The sequence below is a fragment of the Pristiophorus japonicus genome, chromosome 14 (assembly GCF_044704955.1).
Source record: "Pristiophorus japonicus isolate sPriJap1 chromosome 14, sPriJap1.hap1, whole genome shotgun sequence".
Classification (NCBI taxonomy): Eukaryota; Metazoa; Chordata; class Chondrichthyes; family Pristiophoridae; genus Pristiophorus; species Pristiophorus japonicus.
This window is the reverse complement of record NC_091990.1, coordinates 40,076,904-40,098,515: the sequence shown is the minus strand read 5'-3', so window position 1 is coordinate 40,098,515 and position 21,612 is coordinate 40,076,904. Positions and strand designations below refer to the sequence as shown.

Sequence of the window (21,612 nt, the reverse complement as noted above, 5' to 3'; positions counted from 1 at the left end):
CCATATTCTGTGCAAAGTTTGTGAACTGTTGTGAGTTGAAGGGAGGTCCATTGTTGGATTGAACCTTGTCTGGAATACCGTGGTTAGAGAAGTGTTTCTTGAGGTGTTTGATGATGACAGTGGCATCTTTCTTTTCATGCAGATTGTCTATCTCGAAATAGTCCGAGTAGTAGCCCACTGTGCATAAGTAGTCTTTGCCAGCAAGTGTGAATATGTCACAACCAATCTTTTCCCACAGTCTCTAAAAGAGGTTGTGACTTATCAATGGTTCTTTTGTTTGGGTTGATTGATAGATTTTACATGTTTCACACTTTGAAACATAGTCTTTTATGTCACTGTTCAGTCCTGGCCAGTAAACGGATTCTCTGCCACGTCGAAGAGTGCTCTCGACGCCAATGTGAGCAGCGTGAAGTTGCTGATGAATGGCGGATCTCAGGGATTTTGGTATGACACAGTGATAGCCTTTGAAGACTATGCCATCCTGTGTTGTGAGTTTGTCATGAACTTTGAAGTATGCATGCGTTTCAATGGGCATTCATGTGTCGTTTCTGGCCATCCCGCTGTGATTTGTTGTATGACCAGTTGTAGTGTGGAGTCGCTTGCAGTTGCACGTTGTACGTTAGTCAGTCGTGGTTTGGAGAGTGGGAGAAAGTACACCATGTGGATGCATTCAACTGCAATTTCTGTCAGTGATCTCTCCACGTTTTCGAGGTATGCACGCAAGAGGGTGTCTGCTAGGTACATTTTTTTTTCTGGTTGATACTTTATTACGACATCATATTGGTTGAGTCGAATGAGCAGACATTGTAGTTGCTTGGGTGCTGCAGATAACGGCTTGCGTCGTATAGCAACCAAAGGCTTATGGTCTGTCCATCGTGTGATCTTGCGACCGTATACATATTGATGGTTTTGTTCCATTCCGAAGATTTGAGCAAGCAGTTCCTTTTCGATTTGAGAATATCGCGTTTCTGCTGGAGTGAGTGTTCGGCTCGCATATGCAATTAGTTTTCCCTGTTGCAGAAGGACGAACCCAAGACCCTTGCTCGATGCATCTCCTTGACCTTTGGTCACAAGTTTGTGGTCAAAATACCTGAGCACCGGAGAAACTGTCACGCGTTGTTTGATAGCTTCCAATGCTTTGTCTTGTTCTTGTCCATTTCCAGACCGTGTCTTTATGAGTAAGCCGTCGCAGAGGCTCGCTGAGGTCTGAAAGATCTGGCAAGAATTTTGCGAGGTACTTTGTCATGCCGACAAATCATACACCTGCGACATCCTGCGGTTTCTACATTTCGTTGATTGTGACCACTTTGCTTGGGTCGGCTTTGAGTCCATCACTAGACAGTATATGTCCCATGTATTTCACGTGGGAGCGCTTGTATTCAAACTTACCGAAGTTAAGTTTGATGTTTCGTTCTCTGCATTTCTGCAAGAATTTGCGTAAGTTTGCGTCATGATTGTGATTGGCCTCTTTAAGTGTCTCACCGCGCCCAGTAATCAAGATATCATCTGCAATCTTGTAGACTCCATCTAGACTCTAGAGGTTCTGGTCTAGCTTCTGCGGGAAGACTTCAGGGGCAGGACTGATGCCAAATGGCATTCTATTATATCGATATTGTCCCCATGGAGTCTGGAAGGTAGTGAGGTAGGAGAACTTTGTGTCTATTTCACATTGCAAGAAACCCTCCTTGCAGTCTGCTTTTATATTCTATGCCTCAGCTAATAAAGGAAAGTATCCCTTATGCCTTCTTAACTACCTTATCTACCTACCCTGCTACCTTCAGGAATCTGTGGACATGCACTCCAAGGTCCCTCTGTCCCTCTACACTTCTAAGTATCCTACCATTTATTGTGCATCCTTTGCCTTGTTAGGCTTTCCCAAATGCATTATTTCACACATCTCCGATTGAATTCCATTTGCCACTTTTCTGCCCATTGCTTGCTTCCTCACTATCAACCACATGGCCAAGTTTTGTATTATCTGCAAACTTCTTAATCATGCCCCCTACATTGAAGTTTAAATCATTTTTATATACCACAAAAAGCAAGGGACCTAATACTGAGCCCTGCGGAACCCCACTGGAAACAGCCTTCCAGTAACAAAAATACCCGTCGATCATTATCCTTTACTTCCTGTCACTGAGCAAATTTTGGATCCAACCTACCACTTTCCCTTGGATTCCTCGGGCTTTTACTTTTTTGACCAGTCTACCATGTGCGACCTTGTCAAAAGCCTGGCTAAAATCCATGTAGATTACATCAAACGTGCTACCCTCATTGACCCTCCTTGTTACCTCCTCAAAAAATTAAATTAAGTTAGTCAGACATGACCTTCCCTTCACAAATCCATGCTTACTGTTCTTGATTAATCCGTGCCTTTCTAAATAAGGATTAATACTGTCCCTCAGAATTTTTCAAATTATTTTCCCACCACCATTTTCACTTTTTAAACAATGGTACAACGTTAGCAGTCCTCCAGTCCTCCAGCACCATGCCTGTAGCCAGAGACGATGGGAAAATGATGATCAGAGCCTCCGCTATTTCCTGCCTTGCTTCCTTAACAGCCTGGGATACATTTTATCCTGGACTGGAGATTTATCTACTTTGGGAGATCAGGAGAATGGGGAGGAGATTGGGAGAAGGGTGAGATCAGTAAGGTGGGAGGTGGTTGGGAGAGGGGGAGGTGGTGGAAACATCGAAACATAGAAAATAGGTGCAGGTGTCGGCCATTCGGCCCTTCGAGCCTGCACCACCATTCAATAAGATCATGGCTGATCATTTACTTCAGTACCCCTTTCCTGCTTTCTCTCCATACCCCTTGATCCCTTTAGCTGTAAGGGCCATATCTAATTCCCTCTTGAATATATCCAAGCAACTGGCCTCAACAACTCTCTGCGTTAGGGAATTCCACAGGTTAACAACTCTCTGAGTGAAGAAGTTTCTTCTCATCTCAGTCCTAAATGGCCTACCCCTTATCCTTAGACTGTGTCCGCTGGTTCTGGACTTCCCCAACATCGGGAACATTCTTCCTGCATCTAAACTGTCCAGTCCCATCAGAATTTTATGTTTCTATGAGATCCCCTCTCATCCTTCTAAACTCCAGTAAGTAAAGGCCCAGTCGATCCAGTCGTTCCTCATATGTCAGTCCAGCCATCTCGGGAATCAGTCTGGTGAACTTTAAGGTCAATGAGAAATAATTTATAAAAAACAGAAAATGATATTAAAAAGCTAGCCCAGCGAATCAGTGAGCACTGCAGCTGAGCTATGCAGACCAAGAGATCCAGGGTTCAATTCCCAGTTAGATTATCTCAGCTGAGGTGTTAGTCACCATACTACAATTGGCCTCAGTATCTTTTAGTCAGGGAGGGGAAAATCAGGCAATGTTCCCCGTTCAGATCTCTAGCCAGAGAATCTTCCTAGAATTGCACATGTCATGCCTGGTGTTGGGAGGGGTGTGGGGAGGGGAGATTCTCCCTGTGCTATTTGTAGCAAACCCATAAACCTGCTTATGAAGAACAAGTTTTAAGATTTTATTACAAATAGCACATAGTGAAAATCTTACCCTGGATGAGAATAATATTAGACTGGATACTCTTTCAACCAGTGGAGAATCTAAACTAATAATTTGACATGTACAGAACATGATAATTAGAATCACAGATTCACAGATTAGAATCTAGTTCAGGGACAATAACTTACATACATCCAAACAAGAAAAAGCGTCTACTTTGGGCTGACTGCTGAGGATAGATAGTGGGGATAGATTTTTCTGTAGGCTATAATTATATTGTAAAACTATTCATTACAACCTTGACCTCACAAAAGTATTTGCATATTCAGGAAAGGGAGTGTGTTTTTTCCAGCCTTTGTCTTCATTTCCTTCATCGCAGAATAAAAGGTGCAGCACAAAGGGTCACGAACACAACACAGAAGAATGGCTTCCAGACTTTCTCCAGCTCACGTACAGATCATTGTAATTTTGTTCTCTGCCGTCATCTACTCTGAGGTTCAGGATTCTCAATCTGACACACGTAAGTGCAACTTTAACTTTTATAGTATAAGAAATAAATGATGCCTCAAGATCAATTTAAAATTCTCGTCCTCATGTTCAAATCCTTTCATGGCCTCGCCGTTCTCTATCAACAACAACTTATATTTATATAGCGCCTTTAACATAGTGAAGTGTCCCAAGGTGATTCATAAGATTATTATGAAATAAAAATTTTGACACCGAGCTGCATAAGTAGAAATTAGGGCAGGTGACCAAAAGCTTGGTCAAAGAAATAGGTTTTAAGGAGCGTCTTAAGGAGGAAAGAGAAATAGAGAGACGGAGAGCAGTTTAGGCAGGGAGTTCCAGAGCTTGGGGTCTAGGCAACAGAAGGCACTGCTACCAATGGTTGAGTGATTATAATCAGGGATGCTCAAGAGGGCAGAATTAGAGGAGCGCAAACATCTCCCAGGGTTCTGGAACTGGAGGAGATGACAGAGATAGGGAGGGACGAGACCATGGATGGTATTTTAAAACAAGGATGAGAATTTTGAAATTGGGGTGTTGCTTAACTAGGAGCCACTGTAGGTCAGCGAGCTCAGGGGTGATGGGTAAGCAGGACATGGTGCGAGTTAGGACACGGGCAGCCGAGTTTTGGACCACTTCAAGTTTATGTGGATAAAATGTGGGAGGCCAGCCAGGAGTGCATTGGAATAGTCAAGTCTAGAGGTAACAAAGGCATAGATGAGGGCTTCAGCAGCAGATGAATTGAAGCAAGGGTGGAGACGGGTGATGTTACGGAGGTGGAAATAAGCGGTTTTAGTTATGCTGCAAATATGTGGTCGAAAGTTCATTTCAGGTTCAAATATGACACCAAGGTTGCAAACAGTCTGGTTCAGCCTCAGACAGAAGTTGGGGAGAGGGATGGAATCGGTGGCTAGGGAACAGAGTTTGTGGCGGGTATCAAAAACAATGGCTTCGGTCTTCACAATATTCAGTTGGAGAAAATTTCTCCACATCCAGACTGGTTGTTGGACAAGCAGTCTGACAATTTAGAGACTGGCGAGGGGTCGAGTGAAGTGGCGGTGAGGCAGAGCTGGGTATCATTAGCGTAAATGTAGAAATTGATGCTCTGTTTTCGGATGATGTCACCAAGGGGCAACATGTAGATGAGAAATAGGAGGGGGCCAAGGATAGATATTTTGGGGACACCAAAGGTAATGATACGGGGTGGGAAGAGAAACCATTGCAGGAGATTTTCTGGCTACGATTAGATAGATAAGAATGGAACCAAGCGAATGTTGGTCCACCCAGCTGGATGACGATGGGGAGGTGTTGGAGAAGGTTAGAGTGGTCAACCGTGTCAAAGGCTGTAGACAAGTCAAGAAGGATGGGGAGGGATAGTTTGCCTTTGTCACGGTCACAAAGAATGTCATTTGTGACTTTGATGAGAGCCGCTTCGGAACTGCGGCAGGCACGGAAACCGGATTGGAGGGATTCAAACATGGAATTACGGGAAAGATGGGCACAGATTTGGGAGGCGACAACACGTTCAAGGACTTTGGAGAGGAAAGGGAGGTTGGAGATGGGGAGGTAGTTTGGAAGGACGGAGGGGTCAAGGGTTGTTTTTTTGAGGAGGAGTGATGACGACAGATTTAAGTGAGAGGGGGACAGTACCTGAGAGAGAACCATTAACAATGTCAGCTAACATGGGAGCCAGAAACGGAAGTTGTAACCTTTTCCAGACTTACAACATTCCATGTATTTCTCCAACTCTAGCTTTCTGTGCATCCCCCCATTCCCTGCATCGCACCATTGGTGGCCTTTAGCTGCCTGAACCTTAATCCCTGCCTAAACCTCTCCGCATCTCTGCCTTCCTCCCAACTTTTAAGAACCTCCTTAAAACCAACTTCTTTGATCAAGCTTTTATTCACCCTTCCTAATATCTCCTTTTTCGGCTCAGCATTGATTTGTGTCTAATTACACTTCTCTGAAGTGACCTGGGATGCTTTTTCGATGTTTAAGGTGCTATGTAAATGCAAGATGTTGTTCAGGCTGCCATAGGGGCATCAGCAGTGTCAGCCAATCTGCTGTGCTCAGATACTTCCACACGGTGGCAGTGTGTGACTGGTGTGCTCAACAACCGAACCGAGTGCTACTTCTAGTGTTTGTCCAGTGGATGACATATATTAGGGCGTCGTGCCTCTGTGTATTTGTGAGAGCCTTTCGGGTTTGAGGTGTCCCTTTGGAATTCTCTACCCCAGAGGGCGGTGGATGCTCAGTCGTTGAGTATATTTAAGACAAAGATCACTAAAGTTTTGGACACGAAGGAAATCAAGGAATATGGGGAGAGAGCTGGAAAGTGGAGTTGAGGTCAAACATCAGCCACGATCTTATTGAGTTGTGGAGCAGGCTCGGGGGGCTGCATGGCCTACTCCTGCTCCTAATTCTTACATTCTTACGTTCAAGCTCTGTGAACTAGCTACTGACATGGCCCAGCTACTGGCTTCCCACTTCCCCAGCTGTAGAAAAAGATTGGCCATTCCATAGTGTGTTACCTACCTGATATATTGGACCATGGGATTTAACAAAATACCTCATAAAATGTAGAATTGTAATTAACTTTCAATGAGAATACCTTTACATGCCAATGTTGCTTGTTATTCAACTGTGTTTGAAGTGATCAAAAATTTTAAATTGAGTAATCTTATTATTCAACGCTATCACTAATGTCCTGTGTTGTGCTTTTTTCTTTCCAAGAATGTAAGGTTACAAGCCCGTGTACAATTGTTCAGGGTGCTGCTGGAACGCCTGGAATACCAGGAATACCAGGAACACCAGGAATAAATGGAATTTCTGGAGCCAAAGGAGATGGAGGGGGTCTTGGTTTGAAAGGTATAATATATATGCTCACCCTTTTTCGTGAAGCTTTTCCCTGTAATGACTACTTGCAATGATTGGTTCTCAAAGTGAACACTAATAACACTGACTTACCATTCAAAATACTGATTAAGATGAATGAACAATTAACCCAGTAAGGGGTGAATGTCCAGGAGACTGGGAGAATCGTTTCTTTGGGAATAGTGACATGGAACTTTTAAACCAACTGAAACCTTTACTCCTTCCACCACTGGTGCACTGTGGCTGCTGAGTGCATCATCTACACGATACACTGCAGCAACTCGTCAAGGCTTCTTCAGCAGCACCTCCCAAACCCCCGACCTCTACCATCTAGAAGGACAAGAGCAGCAGGCACACGGGAACACCACCACCTCCAAGTTACACACCACCCTGACTTGAAAATATATCACCATTCCTTCATCATCGGTGGGCCAAAATCCTGGAACTCCCTCCTTAACTGCACTGTGGGACTACCTTCACTTTCTCAAAGGCAATTAGGGATGGACAATAAATGCTGGCCTTGCCAGCAATGCCCACATCCCATGAATTAATTTAAACAAATGTCCAGCTAATGACAAGAACAGGGAGACAGAGCTTTGGTTTAATGCCACCTCCAGCGTGATCCCACCACCAATCACATCTTCCCCTCCCCTCCCCTCTCAGCATTCCGAAGGGACCGCTCCCACCGCAACACACTGGTCCATTCTGCTGGCACCCCCAGCATCCCCGTGCAAGCGCAGGAGATGCAACACCTGCCTTTTTGCCTCCTCCCTTCCCACTGTCTCGGGCCCCAAATACTCCTTCCAGGTGAAACAGTGATTTGCTTGTACTTCTTTCAATTTTGTATACTATATTCGCTGCTCACGATGTGGTCTCCTCTATATTGGGGGGACCAAGCGCAGAATGGGTGACTGCTTAGAGGAACACCTCCATTCAATCTATAAGCTTGACCCTGAGCTTCCGGTCGCCTGTCGCTTTAATTCTCCACTCCACTCCCACTCAGATATCTCTGTCCTCGGACTCCTGCACTGTTCCAATAAAGCTCAACGCAAGCTCGAGGAACAGCACCTCATCTTTTGTTGAGGTACTTTACAGTCTTCTGGACTCAACATCAAGTTCAACAATTTCAGGGCCTAACCTCTGCCCATCTTTGGCTCCCTTCCTTGCACTACCGCGCCCCCTCGCCCGCCCCCCGCCCCGATCTTATGTTTTTTTTCTCTTTCTCTCCAATGGCAGCTGGTCATTATTCCGCTATTCACACCCTATCTAGACTAATCTTTTTCTAACTCCTGCCATTACCATTTCAATTTGGGCCATCATCCCTTTTGTCTCTCTAATCTCTCCTGTCTTCCACCCTATCACAGGCTTTCCTTTTTGTTTTTTCTTCCCCTCCCCTTTCAGTGCTCCTTAAGAATGTGTTCCTTTTGAACATGTGCCAGTTCTGATGAAGGGTCATCGACCTGAAACAGAAACTCTGTTTTTCTCCCCACAGATGCTGCCTGATCCGTTGAGATTTCCAGCATTTTCTGTTTCCATTTCAGATTCCAGCATCTGCAGTGTTTTGCTTTTGTAAAGGAGAACATTCCTTATAATGCAGCACTCTCAATTCTGGGGCTTTGTTAATTTTGCTAATTCTATTTTGGAATAAGCTCAGAAAGTTTCAGAAAACCATACAGAAAGGAACAAAGAAAGTGTCAGCTTGGCTCAGCAGGTAGCACTTTCAGCTCTAAGTCATAGTCTATCGCTTCAAGCTCCTCTCCATAATGTAAACATATAATAAAGGCTACACTCCAATGTAATACTGAGGAAATGTTGGATTGTAAAAGGTGCTGTTCTTCAAATTAGACGGTATTAGCCTGCCTGTTTCAGTCGTTCAGATAGGTGATAAAGATCTCATTCCAATATTTGAAGATGAACAAAGTTCTCCTCAGCAGATTAACTGGTCATTCATTTCATTTCTAGTTGTGAGATATTGCTGTGTCCAAAATGACTGCTGCAATTAACACCATAACAATAACCACTGTATTCAAAGTAATGTATTCAATAGGAGGCACTATGGGATGTGTCTAAGGCATATGATAAAGTTCTAAATACAATTCTTTTCATACTTAGAACGTAAGAATCAGGAGCAGGGAAGACCATTCGGCCCCTCGAGCCTGCTCCACCATTCAGTAAGATCATGGCTGATCTTCTACCTCAACTCCACTTCCTGCACTATCCCCATATTGTTAGATACTCTTAATATTCAAAAATCTATCCATCTCTGTCTTGAATATACGCCACATCCCTCCAGGGTAGAGAATTCCCAAGATTCACCACTCTCTGAGTGGAGAAATTTCTCCTCATCTCGGTGGTAAATGGCCTACCCCTTATTCTGAGACTGTGACCCCTGGTTCTAGAATCCCCGGCCTGGGGAAACATCCTCTCTGCATCTACCCTGTCAAGCCCTGTAAGAATTTTGTATGTTTCAATGTGATCACCTCTCATTCTTATAAATTCTAAAGAATATACGCCTAGTCTACTCAATCTCTCCTCATAGGACAATCCCCCCATCCCCGGAATCAGTTTGATGAACCTTCGATGCACTCCCTCTATGGCAATATTGATAATTACATGGCAATATCTTCATTTGAATGGTAACTCTGTAATGGAACATGTTTTAGTTCATTTTGCAGCTACGAATCACTGAAATGAGTTTGACGGTAGTTTCTGAATCCAAATGAGCTGAGACAGCTGTCAGATTTATGCAAATAACTCACTTTTCAAGAAGTTGGATTTCATCGTCTTCAAGTCTGAGTTTTGGATTTTAAGAATTCAATCTCTTCAGATCCCTAAACAGAAGATTTGGAGCTTTCAGCTTTCATTATAAAACTGGGCTGTAAAGTGCGTTGGGATATCCTGAGTTTGTTAAAGGCACTTTACAAATGCAAGCTCCATCTTCCTAAAGTCAATCCTCACTCCTAATTGATAGAACCATTAGATTGTGATGTTAGTACGTTATCTGCAGGGATTTGAATGAATGGACCTCAATTCAATCAATAGTGGATCATATTAGATTATAGTGCAGCTTTCAAAAGACTTCAGGTGGATTTCCAGATGAAATATATCAATATATACAATAGAGAATGAAATGTGTAGCTTTTCAAAAACTGTATAAATGTGGGTGAGTAATTGAGCGGCAAGTAAAACTGGTTTTCATTTCAACAAAGGAGGGGAAAATTACTTTTTCCTTTTTCCTTCCTGGCAGTTCTATGTTTAGTGCTTAAAATATTTTGAAATGTAGCTATAGATCTGACATTACAATGTATAGACAACATTTCAGATTTCTGAATGTCTCAGTTTCACAAATGTCAACATGTGTTTTAACATTTGTCACAGGAGATAAGGGTGGTCCAGGGATACCTGGGAAAGCTGGGCCAAAGGGAGAAAAAGGTAAATATTTCAAGAAAATCCTGTTTTCAATAAATGCTGAGTATTAGAATCAGTTCAGAGACGCTCTCCTCAGGGCTGGCCTTAGGAAAAATGGCGCCCTGCGCGAACTTGCATTTTGGCATCTTTCTCTGAGTTTAAGTACGTAGTAGTATTAGAAAAATGAACCCCACTTTTAAATGTCTAAACCCATTATAAACAAAGCCAACCTGCCAATAGGTTTGCATTCTCTAGACAAATTTCACCTACCATTATCTCCCAAATCCCCAACTACGACATATTTAAATGTTTAAAAACTCTCCGCTCTTGAACAAGGCTCAGTAAAAGTCTATGCATTAAATTCTTTTGTTTATTGATTGGTTTATTTATAAGCCTGCCTGAACACAACTGGTGCCCACCACCAGCCTTGTTACCTGTGCGCTGCTCTCACACTCCTCCATGCGCTCCCCCAGGTCACCCAGCTAGCCAGCTCTGCGCTGCACATGTGGCGATCGCACTCCCCTCCCTTCTACCGGCTCGCGTCAAGCCCGTCTCTCATCCGCGTACTCGTGTGATCCACATCCCCGACGGGTACACCGATTGTCCCGTCCGTGGTTGGCAATCTAACCAACTGGCAGCCCACTCTTGGAGCCCTCTGTTGAAGGGTTTGGGGGCGGGGAGCCAAGGAGGTTCTGCCGGTCAGATTGCAGAGCAATTTGCTGCTCAAACTGCCACTTATGATCTGTACAAGAAAATAATCACTGAATGAAGGTTTTTTATAAATCAATGTTTCAGAGTTTCCTGCCATATCATCTCTCACCCCTCCCTGACCACAGGTCGCTCATGTCACCCACCCCGTAAGGCGTGACGCTCATATCCTGAGCAATTCTGAAATGAATTACTGCCATCAGTGCTATGTGGAATAAGTCATAAATCCAATTTAACATCAAATATTACTTATCGTTAAAATATTCAGATGCAGTGAACCAGTTTCAAAGGAAGAAATGATTCAACTTTTGTGTAAACCAGATAATATAAAAGTGTGTCTGTGCTGGATGACGTGTTGTTATACAGCACTGAGAGGTATTGACAAGCTGCTGTTGTTCACACAGGGGAAAGCACTCTGAATTCTTACCACTGTCAAACTGGTAAGTTTCAGAGCAATTTATATCAAAAAGTCTAAGCTGCATTCTTTACGAGATTGTTTATTAAATGTACAGCCAGATTTTGCTGTTAATCTGATTGGTTACCTTGAATCTTTATCTTGATTCAGCAAAGATTATTGGGTTGTAAACGCAGTAACAAGGTAGGAAGGAGATATCCTGTATATGTTCTAAACTAAGATCTTCTCTTTTAAAAAAATGCCAAGGTAGTTATACCATGGGACTCCCAATTTGAAGATTATATGACGCCTAGTTAATATAGGGTTGGTCCCAAACTAGTGTCATTGGTTTGGTAGTGCTCATCCTTCCATGGTCATATAGAGCATGTTTACCGAACGACCAACATACTCAGGTTGAGGTAAATGGCGCCTTTTTGAGGTTGAGTTGGCTACAAGATAACATGCCTGTTACTGAGCGACTGGAACCAAGTCAGTGCACCCACTGATCCAATATCGGAGCCATGCAGGCCCGGTGTACTACAGGCTACTGTTAATGGTTGATGGCAACTGAAGGGGCAGAAAAATCACTGGGACCGGGATTCTTCCCACTCAGCTCCAAAAGACGCTGGATGCCGATGCTTTAATAGGATGGTCCTGAACAAGCAGTGGAACGTTTACTGGTGCTCTCTGTTGGTAAGCTGCAGGGTTTTAGCTGGCTATATTCCCATAGTACCTCCACACGCACTGAAGTCACTAAACATTATCATTGCCAAGCTGCACCGAAATGCTCTGGACTTGGGTGGGTGATGTACAGGGACAGAGGGTGCACTCCATAATAACAACAACAGCTTGTATTGATATAGCGCCTTTAATGTAGCAAAATGTCACATTGCACTTCACAGGAGTGTACGGCCACCAATGGTTGAGCGATTATAATCAGGGATTCTCAAGATGGTAAAAGTAGAGGAGCGCAGACATCTCGAGGGGTCGTGGGGATGGAGGAGATTACAGAGATCGGGAGGGATGAGGCCATGGAGGGATTTGAAGATAAAGATGACAATTTTGAAATCACGGCTTTGCTAAACCAGAAGCTAGTGCAGGTCAACGAACACAGGGGTGATGGGTCAGCAAATGAAACACTACTTATGTGAATTGGTCAACAATTAGAATTGGGGACTCTAATGAATGATGGGTTTCTGCAAGTTGCTAAAATCAAAAAAACATGTGTAAATTGGACTAAAGTTGGCCATGGGACACAAACAAAATGTATTATAAGCTGGAGGTAGACTGAATATCTCTCGGTCTCACACACCTTTCCTTTTCATTAGGTGCCAGCAACTGTAAGCAGTTGCAAGACAGGGGAGTAACACTGAGTGGCTGGTACACCATATACCTGGAAAACTGTATGCCACTAACAGTTTTCTGTGATATGGACACAGATGGTGGAGGATGGCTGGTGAGTGAATCATTTCAGCTTCTTTGGATTCCCTGGTGTTATTTAATAATATTATTAATAATAATAACTTTTATTTATATTGCGCCTTTAACGTAATAAAATGTCGCAAGGCGCTTCACAGCAGTGTTACAAGACAAAACAGATAAATTTGACTCCGAGCCACAAAAGAAGAAATGAAGGCAGATGACCAAAACTTGGTTAAAGAGGTAGGTTTTAAGGAGCATCTTAACGGAGGAAAGAGAGGGAGAGGGGTGGAGTTCCAGAGCTTAGGGCCCAAACAGTTGAAGGCACGGCCACAAATGGCTGAGCAGTTATAATGAGGGATGTTCAAGAGGGCAGAATTTGAGGAGCGCAGATATCTTATGGGATTGTGAGGCTGAAGAAGATTACAGAGATAGGGAGGGTCAAGGCCATGGAGTGATTTGTAAACAAAGATGAGAATTTTGAAATCAAAGCATGGTTTATCCGGGAGCCAATGTAGGTCAGAAAGCACAGGGGTAATGGGTAATCGTGACTTGGTGCAAGTTAGAACAGGGGTGCGGAGTTTTGAATGACCTCTAGTTTACATAGTGTAGAATGTCGGAGGCCAACCAGAAGTGAGTTGGAGTAGTCAAGTCTATAGGTAACAAAGGCATGAATGAGGGTTTCAGCAGTAGAAAAGCTGACGCAGAGGCCTAGGCGAGCAATGTTACGGAGTTGGACAAAGGCAGTTTTAGTTATGCCGTGGATATGTGGCTTGAAACTAATTTCAGGATCAAATATGACACCTAGGTTGCGAACAGTCTTATTCACTGTCAAATTGATGCTAGGGAGAGGGATGGAGTCAGTTGTTAGGAAACGCAGTTTGTGGCGGGGACCAAAGATAATGGCTTCGGTCTTCCCAATATTAAATTGGAGAACATTTCTGCTCATCCAGTACTGGATGTTGGACAAACAATCTGACAATTTAGATACCAAGCAGGGGTCAACAGAAGTGGTGGAGAGGTAGAGCTGGGTGTCGTCAGCATACATGTGGAAACTGACTCTGTGTTTTCAGATGATATCGCCAAGGGATAGCATATAGATGAGAAACAAGAGAGGGCAAAGGTTAGATCCTTGGGGGGCATCAGAGGAAATGATGCGGGAATGGAAACACAAGCCAGGAGATTTTCTGGCTACGATTAAATAGATAAGAATGGAACCAGGCGTGTGCATTCCCACCTAGCTAGACGATGGTGGCGAGGTGTTAGAGGAGGATGGAGTGGTCAACTGTGTCAAAGGCTGCAGACAGGTCCAGAAGGACGAGAAGGGATAGTTTATCTTTGTGACTTTGATGAGAGCCATTTCGGTACTGTGGTAAGGGCGAAAACCAGATTGAAGAGATTCAATCATTGAATTCATGGAAAGGTGGTGACGGAATTGAGAGGCATCAACACGTTCAAGTACATTGGACAGGAAAGCGAGGTTGGAGACGGGGGCGATAGCTAGCAAGCACAGTGGGGTCAAGGTTTGTTTTTTTGAGGAGAGGGGTGATGACAGCAGATTTGAAGGAGAGGGGAACAGTCCCCGAGGAGAGAGAATCTTTAACAATGGAGTCGGATATTTGGCCCCTCTGATCTGATCATGGACTCAGCTCCACTTCCCTGCCCACTCCCGATAACCCTTTACTCCCTTATCACTCAAAAATCTGTCTATCTCCGCCTTAAATCTATTCAATGACCCAGCCTCCACAGTTCTCTGGGGCCGAGAATTCCACAGATTTACAACCGTCCACGAGAAGAAATTCCTCCTCATCTCAGTTTCAAATGGGCGCCCTCTTATTCTGAGACTATGCCCCCTAGTTTTATTTTCCCTATGAGTGGAAATATCCTCTCTGTATCCACCTTGTCGAGCCCCCTCATTATCTTATAAGTTTCAATAAGATCACTTCTCATTCTTCTGAACTCCAATGAGTATAGGCCCAACCTACTCAACCTTTCTTCATAAGTCAACCCTCTCATCTCCGGAATCAACCTAGTGAACCTTCTCTAAACAGCCTCCAATGCCAGTATATCCTTCCTTAAATACAGAGACCAAAACTGTACGCAGTACTCCATGTGTGGTCTCACCAATACCCTGTACAGTTGTAGCAGGACTTCTCTGTTTTTATACTCTATCCTCCTTGCAATAAAGACCAACATGCCATTTGCCTTCCTGATTACTTGCTGTACCTGCATACTAACATTTTGTGTTTCATGCAGAAGGACCCCAAGGTCCCTCTGTACTCCAGCACTTTGCAATTTTTCTTCACAAATTATAATTTGCTTTTCTATTTTTTCTGCAAAAGTGGATAACACCATATTTTCCCACATTATCAAGGTTCCGCCAGAGGGACAAATACCCTCACTCCAAACACTGGCATCTGCTCGACTATGTCATTGTCCGAGCAAGGGATCGCAGGGATGTGTGCATCACCCACGCCATGACAGGAGCTGACGACTGCTCGATATAAATATAACCCCAAAGCAGAGGGGACAGCAGAAGCAGTGCCATTAAAAAGTTAATGCCGGGGCACTTAAAGACCCAGCTAAGATAGCCCTATACAGCCAATGCCTCACAGCTAATCTAGCGTGTCTTGATGACCTTGAAATGCTGAATGGCCACAGTGCTTGGTCTTCCCTCCAGGCCTCCACAAACACTGCCTGTGAAGAGACACTTGGTTACTCAACTAGAAAACACCAAGACTTGTTTGATGAAAATGATCAGGAGATTCAAGAACTAATAGATTGCAAGCGCAATCATTTCTGAGCCTCAAGCAATAACCCAACTCGGGAGCTGCAAAACAACGTTACAGACGGCTCAAGTCTGAGGTTCAACAAAAAACCCGGGACCTAAAGAACAGGTGGTGGATGGAGAAAGCATAGGAGATACAACAACTGGCCGACAGCCACGATATGTGAGGATTCTTCATTGCAATCAAGCCCACCGACGGTCCAAATTCCCAAGGCCCCACCCCACTCCTGGCCAAGAATAGGGAAACACTCATCAAGGACACCGAGGCTGTCAGAGCCTGCTGGAAGGAGCACTTTGAAGATCTCCTCAATTGAGACTCTGCCTTTGACTCGAGTGTTCGCAACTCCATCCTGCTGCATGCGACCTGCCACCACCTCAGTGAAACCCCAATGCTGCACGAGGTAGGCAAAGCCATAAAACAGCTCAAGAATAACAAGGCTATGGGTGCGGATGAAATTTCTGATGAGATGCTAAAGTATGGTGGAGAGGCGCTGTTGGCGCGGATACATGATCTCATCTCTCTAATTTGGAGGGAGAAGAGCATGCTGGGAGATCTCAGAGATGCAGTGATCATGACCATCTTTAAAAAGGGGACAAGTCCGACTGCGGCAACTATAGGGGAATCTCCCTGCTATCAGCCACTGGGAAGGTTGTCACTAGAGTTCTCCTCAACCTTATTCTCCCTGTGGCCGAAGAGCTCCTCCTGGAATCACAGTGTAGATGTCGTTGCCTACGGGGCACAATGGACATGATCTTTGCAGCGCGACAGCTGCAGGAAAAATGCAGGGAGCAGCGCCAGCCCTTCTAGAATTTTTTGAGGATGTAACTAATAGAGTGGACAAGGGAGAACCTGTGGCTGTGATGTATTTGGACTTTCAAAAGGCTTTTGACAAGGTCCCACACAAGAGATTAGTGTGCAAAATTAAAGCACATGGTATTGGGGGTAATGTATTGATGTGGATAAAGAACTAGTTGGCAGACAGGAAGCAAAGAGTAGGAATAAACTGGTCCTTTTCAAAATGTCAGGCAGTGACTAGTGGGGGACCACAAGGCTCAGTGCTGGGATCCCAGCTACTTACAATATACATTAATGACTTAAACAAAGGAATTGAATGTAATATCTCCAAGTTTGCAGATGACACTAAGCTGGATGGCAGTGTGAGCTGTGAGGAGGATGCTAAGAGGTTGCAGGGTGACTTGGATAGGTTAGGTGAGTGGGCAAATGCATGGCAGATGCAGTATAATGTGGATAAATGTGAGGTTATCCACTTTGGTAGCAAAAACAGGAAGGCAGAATATTATCTGAATGGTGACAGATTAGGAAAACGAGACCTGGCTGTCATGGTACATCAGTCAATGAAAGTTGGCATGCAGGTACAGCAGGCGTTGAAGAAGGCAAATGGCATGTTGGCTTTCATAGCTAGGGGATTTGAGTATAGGAGCAGGGAGGTCTTACTACAGTTGTACGGGGCCTTGGTGAGGCCATACTTTGAATATTGTGTTCAGTTTTGGTCTCCTAATCTGAGGAAGGACATCCTTAAATCAGTGTCCTCTGGTTCTCAATCCTTCTGCCAATGGGAACAGTTTCTCTCTGTCTATCCTGTTCAGACTCCTCATAATTTTGAACACCTCCATCAAACCTCCTCTCAATCTTCTCTGTTCCAAGGAGAACAACCCCAGCTTCTCCAGTCTATCACCGTAACTGAACTCCCTTATTCCTGGAATCACTCTCGTAAATCTTTTCTGCACCTTCTCTAAGACCTTCATATCCTTCCTAAAGTGTGATGCCGAGAATTGGACACAGTACTCCAGTTGGGGCCAAACCAGTGTTCATCATAATTTCCACACTTTTGTACTCTATATTTCTATTTTTGAAGCCCAGGATCCCATAAGCCTTTTTAGCTGCTTTCTCAACCTGCCCTGACACCTTCAACGATTTATGTACACATAGCCCCAGGTCTCTCTGTTCATGCACCCCCTTTATGATTGCACTATTTAGTTTATATGTCTTCTCCTCGTTCTTTCTACCAAAATATAACACTTCACAGAGTGGGAGAAATTTCTTTACATAGACAATAGGACATGTTTTGTCAGGAGGAATAACTGAGGCAGTGACTATTGCATGGTTTAAGGGAAAAGGATGATTAATTGAAGCAGAGGCTGATACTGAACTATGGGGATTGATCTGTGCTGTGGAATTAGATCTGGATTGCTCCAGCAAAGAACTGACAAACATAACAAAGCAAATGGCGCTTTCTGTACTGTAGGTGCCCATCGTGCTGTGGCTCGATTAAACTGTATCACCGTGTTTCCATTTCTTTAGGTATTCCAGAGGCGCGTGGATGGTTCTGTTGATTTTTTCCGAGGCTGGAATTCCTACAAGAAAGGATTTGGGAACCAACTCTCAGAATTCTGGCTGGGAAATGACAACATTCATGCGCTGACAAAGACAGGTTATTTGAAACTAATTTTCAACTTACATTGAATGCATATTACATTTTTCCTAATTCCACTTTTATTTCTCCAGGGTCTTATCAGTTACGTATAGATGTGAAGGATTTTGATGACAAAAAAGGATTTGCTGAATATAACTCTTTTAAGATCCTCGATGAATCTGAGAAATACAGACTTATTTTGGGGGCATACTCAGGCGGTGACCTAGGTACGAAATCTTTTTCTTCCAATGTGAAGTGTGTAGCCCTTAGTGTGTCCGTATATCACAATTGTAAATCTGTGGAAATATCCAACATAAAGATAAAATCCAAGTACCAGCTGTTAATCAATGCCATGCATTACAAGGTTTGGGGCCTTTTTTACTGGCCTGCATTGTACAAACATATGACCAAGGTCCACTATGTCAGAGGGAATCTAAAGCTGAATTTTCAGTTAGCTGCAGAATTCAGAATGCGTCTCAACTCTGCAAAGGCAAAGTAGGAATGTGGAAATTTAGTTTTGCAGTGTATGTGTGTGTTATCTGTCTGAACGTTTCTGCATTGGGGGAGATGCAAAACCTGACCTGAAATTCCGATCGGAGGCTTCTTTCGGACGAACGCCTTCGACCTGAGAATTTTTACGATTTTACCTGGTGGTCCGGGAGGAGCATAGGATTCTGGTGCGGAGGTCTTCTCTTCCCGCTCTGCAAAGTGTGCTCCTGTCCTCGAGGTTCCCCCGCAGAAGGTGCAGTCACGTGTGACTGCTCAACCAATCAGGTACATTATTCTCATTAATAGCAATGGGAACTCCATATCTACGAGTTCTAATTGCTATTAATGAGAAAAAAAAACATAAAAAATAAAAAACACACTTCACATCATGAAAATTAATTGAAATTAAAGTTAATAAATTTGTTAGAAAAAAATATTTTTCCGATTTAAAATTTTTTTTCGTAATTAGAGTTTAAAATAAACTTTCCTCAGTGGGCAGGATTTTTAACATAAAAATGTATTTTAAAATAATATTTTTACGTTTTTTATCTGCATTAAAACTCTTACACTGAAAAAAGTAGGCTATGTGCCTGCTTTTACCAGGCGCAATGTTTGAAGGACATTTGCTGGGCAAGAGATGGGCAAATACTGCAATCTTGCCCATGCAAATGTCCTTGCTGCTGAGATGCTTGCGATCTGTCAAGCCAGAACTTGACAGATCGGAAAAGCCGGTTTTCAGCGCATGTGCATTGCGCGCCGAAAACCGGCTTTTGCGAAGCCTTCCCGGATCCGTACACACTCCTTATGGACCCAGTGAGGCCAGAATTTCAGGCCAATATCACAGACCAATTGCCGCATTTCCCCTTTGATGTGTCCAGTTTGGAGTCACTTCCATTGCCAATTACTGAGGATTGATTAATCATATGATGCTGCTTTCACTGCGCTAATGCTCCACACATGTATCTAAGAGCGCACGAGCAAAGTTTTCTTGTCCCTGATCTCAGTACGACCCACAATGAGGTGCAGTCAGCAGTATAGCTTAGGCTCTCCAACTGAACATCACACACACAAATAGTATTCTGAAACTGAGGGGTGGAGTATATCTGCAGCAGAAGTGCTTGTTATTGTGATACTATTTAAAAAACATTGTTGTTATTTATCTTGTTGTGCTGTGCATTTTTTGCACGAATTATTGAACTCCTTTTTGATTTTTACAGGTGATTCGCTTACTTTCCAAAATAACAAATCATTTAGCACACGTGACAGAGACAATGACGTCGATACTAGTAATTGTGCTGTAGTATACAGTGGAGCTTGGTGGTATTCACAATGTCATCATTCAAACCTTAATGGTCTTTATCTAAAAGGTGCTTATACTTCTTATGCAAATGGGATATCCTGGAAAACAGGAAAGGGTTTTAATTATTCCTATAAATACGCAGATATGAAAATTAGGCCACAATAAAGATTGTGTTTGATTTCATCGATTCAACACAATAAAGAACCAATTAATGTTTTTTTTAAACCTTCATGGAAAGCAGAATTGTTAGTCATTATCTTTGTTACAGGTAGTTAAGGTGCTGCGGCTTTAGAAAATAAGACAGGTTTCTTGTGTAACATGAGATAAACAGCGATGAGCACAATATTCACAGTAATATCCAATTCGTGTTCACATAATATCTTTTATATTTTAATAATAGCTTTTAATGATTATGGTATTCTAGGTTTATTGCTGAAGTTCGGTCTGCTTACAGTCCTTTTCTAATATGAAAGGTGCCTCAGTAACAGAACAAATGGTAATAGGGATTCTCCATATAGAAATGTTTTAGTGTAGTTATCACTTCTCACCAGTACATTTATGTATATTTTCTGGCACAAAGTGTGAGATGCTTTTCACTTCCAATCAGAATGGCACAGACACAAAGACCATGCTCTGCAGACGTGATCATTTGGGTGGGCCCCTAACCCTCATTGCTCCGACATTTCTGAAGTGTCTATTAAAATGGTGGCACAGGTGAATTATTGCCTGACCAAGCTGCTGAGATCAGTAACTTTCACCGTTCAGTAGTGCCACCACCTGCTGATTCTGTAAAGCAGGTATTTCAAATATATTTGTGAAACTTAACATCCTATAAATTAATTTAAAATGTGATAACTACGAAATATTTAAGGGTCTACCAAACAAGTTGCTTTGAATTGTCCCATAAGCACATAGAGTGTATCATCATCATCATCATAGGCGGTCCCTCGAACGATGATGACTTGCTTCCACGAGTTCAAGTTCACAGGTGTTTCGATGAAGGACCCGATGTTCCAGGCCTGAACTCCAATTGATATAATATACTGGTGTCTGGTTAGTCTTTAACTGTTGCTATTTTGTATATATTTGTAAATGGAAGTTCATTTCAAATTTAACCAATAATTCTACACAAGGATCTTTATTTCTTAACAGATCCCTGTATTCCTTTGAAATAATCGAACATTATAAAATAATAAAAATCAGTGATGCATTATCAAAAAATAGCTTGAATCATTAATATGTTTAAATATTTAAAAGCCAACATTGGGAACTTCATAAAGTCCATTCTGTGGGCCTACAGAGCCTTTGTAAAATGCAGAATGCAGCAATGTGTAGCATATTGAGATACTGCAAATGACCCCTGCTGCTGCCTGGAAGGAGCCGGAGGCATAGAAGGCCAACGCCGCAGTCACTTCACTGCTACGGGCAGTGCAGTCCTTTTGGTGCTGGGAGGCTGTAGGTCCACCTGTCAGCACCTTCGTTCTGAAGCGCAGCCTTCTCACACACTGCTCCTCAGCAAGCTGGAGGTATGAGCGTTGGTGCCTGTAAACCCGTGGGGGGGTAAGCCCCCCTCCCCAGATGTCTTCGGCCTCTCCTCATCCATGGCCCGACACGGACAAGAGCCCTTCTTCTAGCTTTACGCCACCTGGCAATAGCATGGAGCATGATACGCTGGCCAGCTAGTAATGCCCCCATTAAATGATCTCACTGAAGTTGTAAGGAGACTGTAATGGCAGATAAAACTGCCGTTTTCAAGTCGGAGTGTGACGCAGCGTGCTGTGCACA

General features: G+C 43.3%; 1 protein-coding gene across 1 annotated transcript; it reads left to right on the top strand.

The window, feature by feature from the left end:
* The first annotated feature begins 3,887 nt into the window (after window positions 1-3,887).
* Window positions 3,888-21,048, top strand: LOC139279373 (ficolin-2-like). The gene is made up of 8 exons (XM_070898491.1): window positions 3,888-4,028; window positions 6,746-6,880; window positions 10,265-10,318; window positions 11,407-11,442; window positions 12,725-12,852; window positions 17,927-18,056; window positions 18,131-18,265; window positions 19,745-21,048. Exons 1-8 carry the CDS (start codon window positions 3,932-3,934, stop codon window positions 19,990-19,992), a joined length of 963 nt encoding a protein of 320 aa, XP_070754592.1. The 5' UTR covers window positions 3,888-3,931; the 3' UTR covers window positions 19,993-21,048.
* Window positions 21,049-21,612: the final 564 nt, after the last annotated feature.

Coding starts and splice junctions, on each gene's coding strand:
- LOC139279373 (XM_070898491.1), top strand. CDS start 3,932: ATGGCTTCCAGACTTTCTCCAGCTCACGTACAGATCATTGTAATTTTG. Junction 11,443..12,724: donor TTCTTACCACTGTCAAACTG/GTAAGTTTCAGA, acceptor CCTTTTCATTAG/GTGCCAGCAACTGTAAGCAG. Junction 12,853..17,926: donor CAGATGGTGGAGGATGGCTG/GTGAGTGAATCA, acceptor CCATTTCTTTAG/GTATTCCAGAGGCGCGTGGA.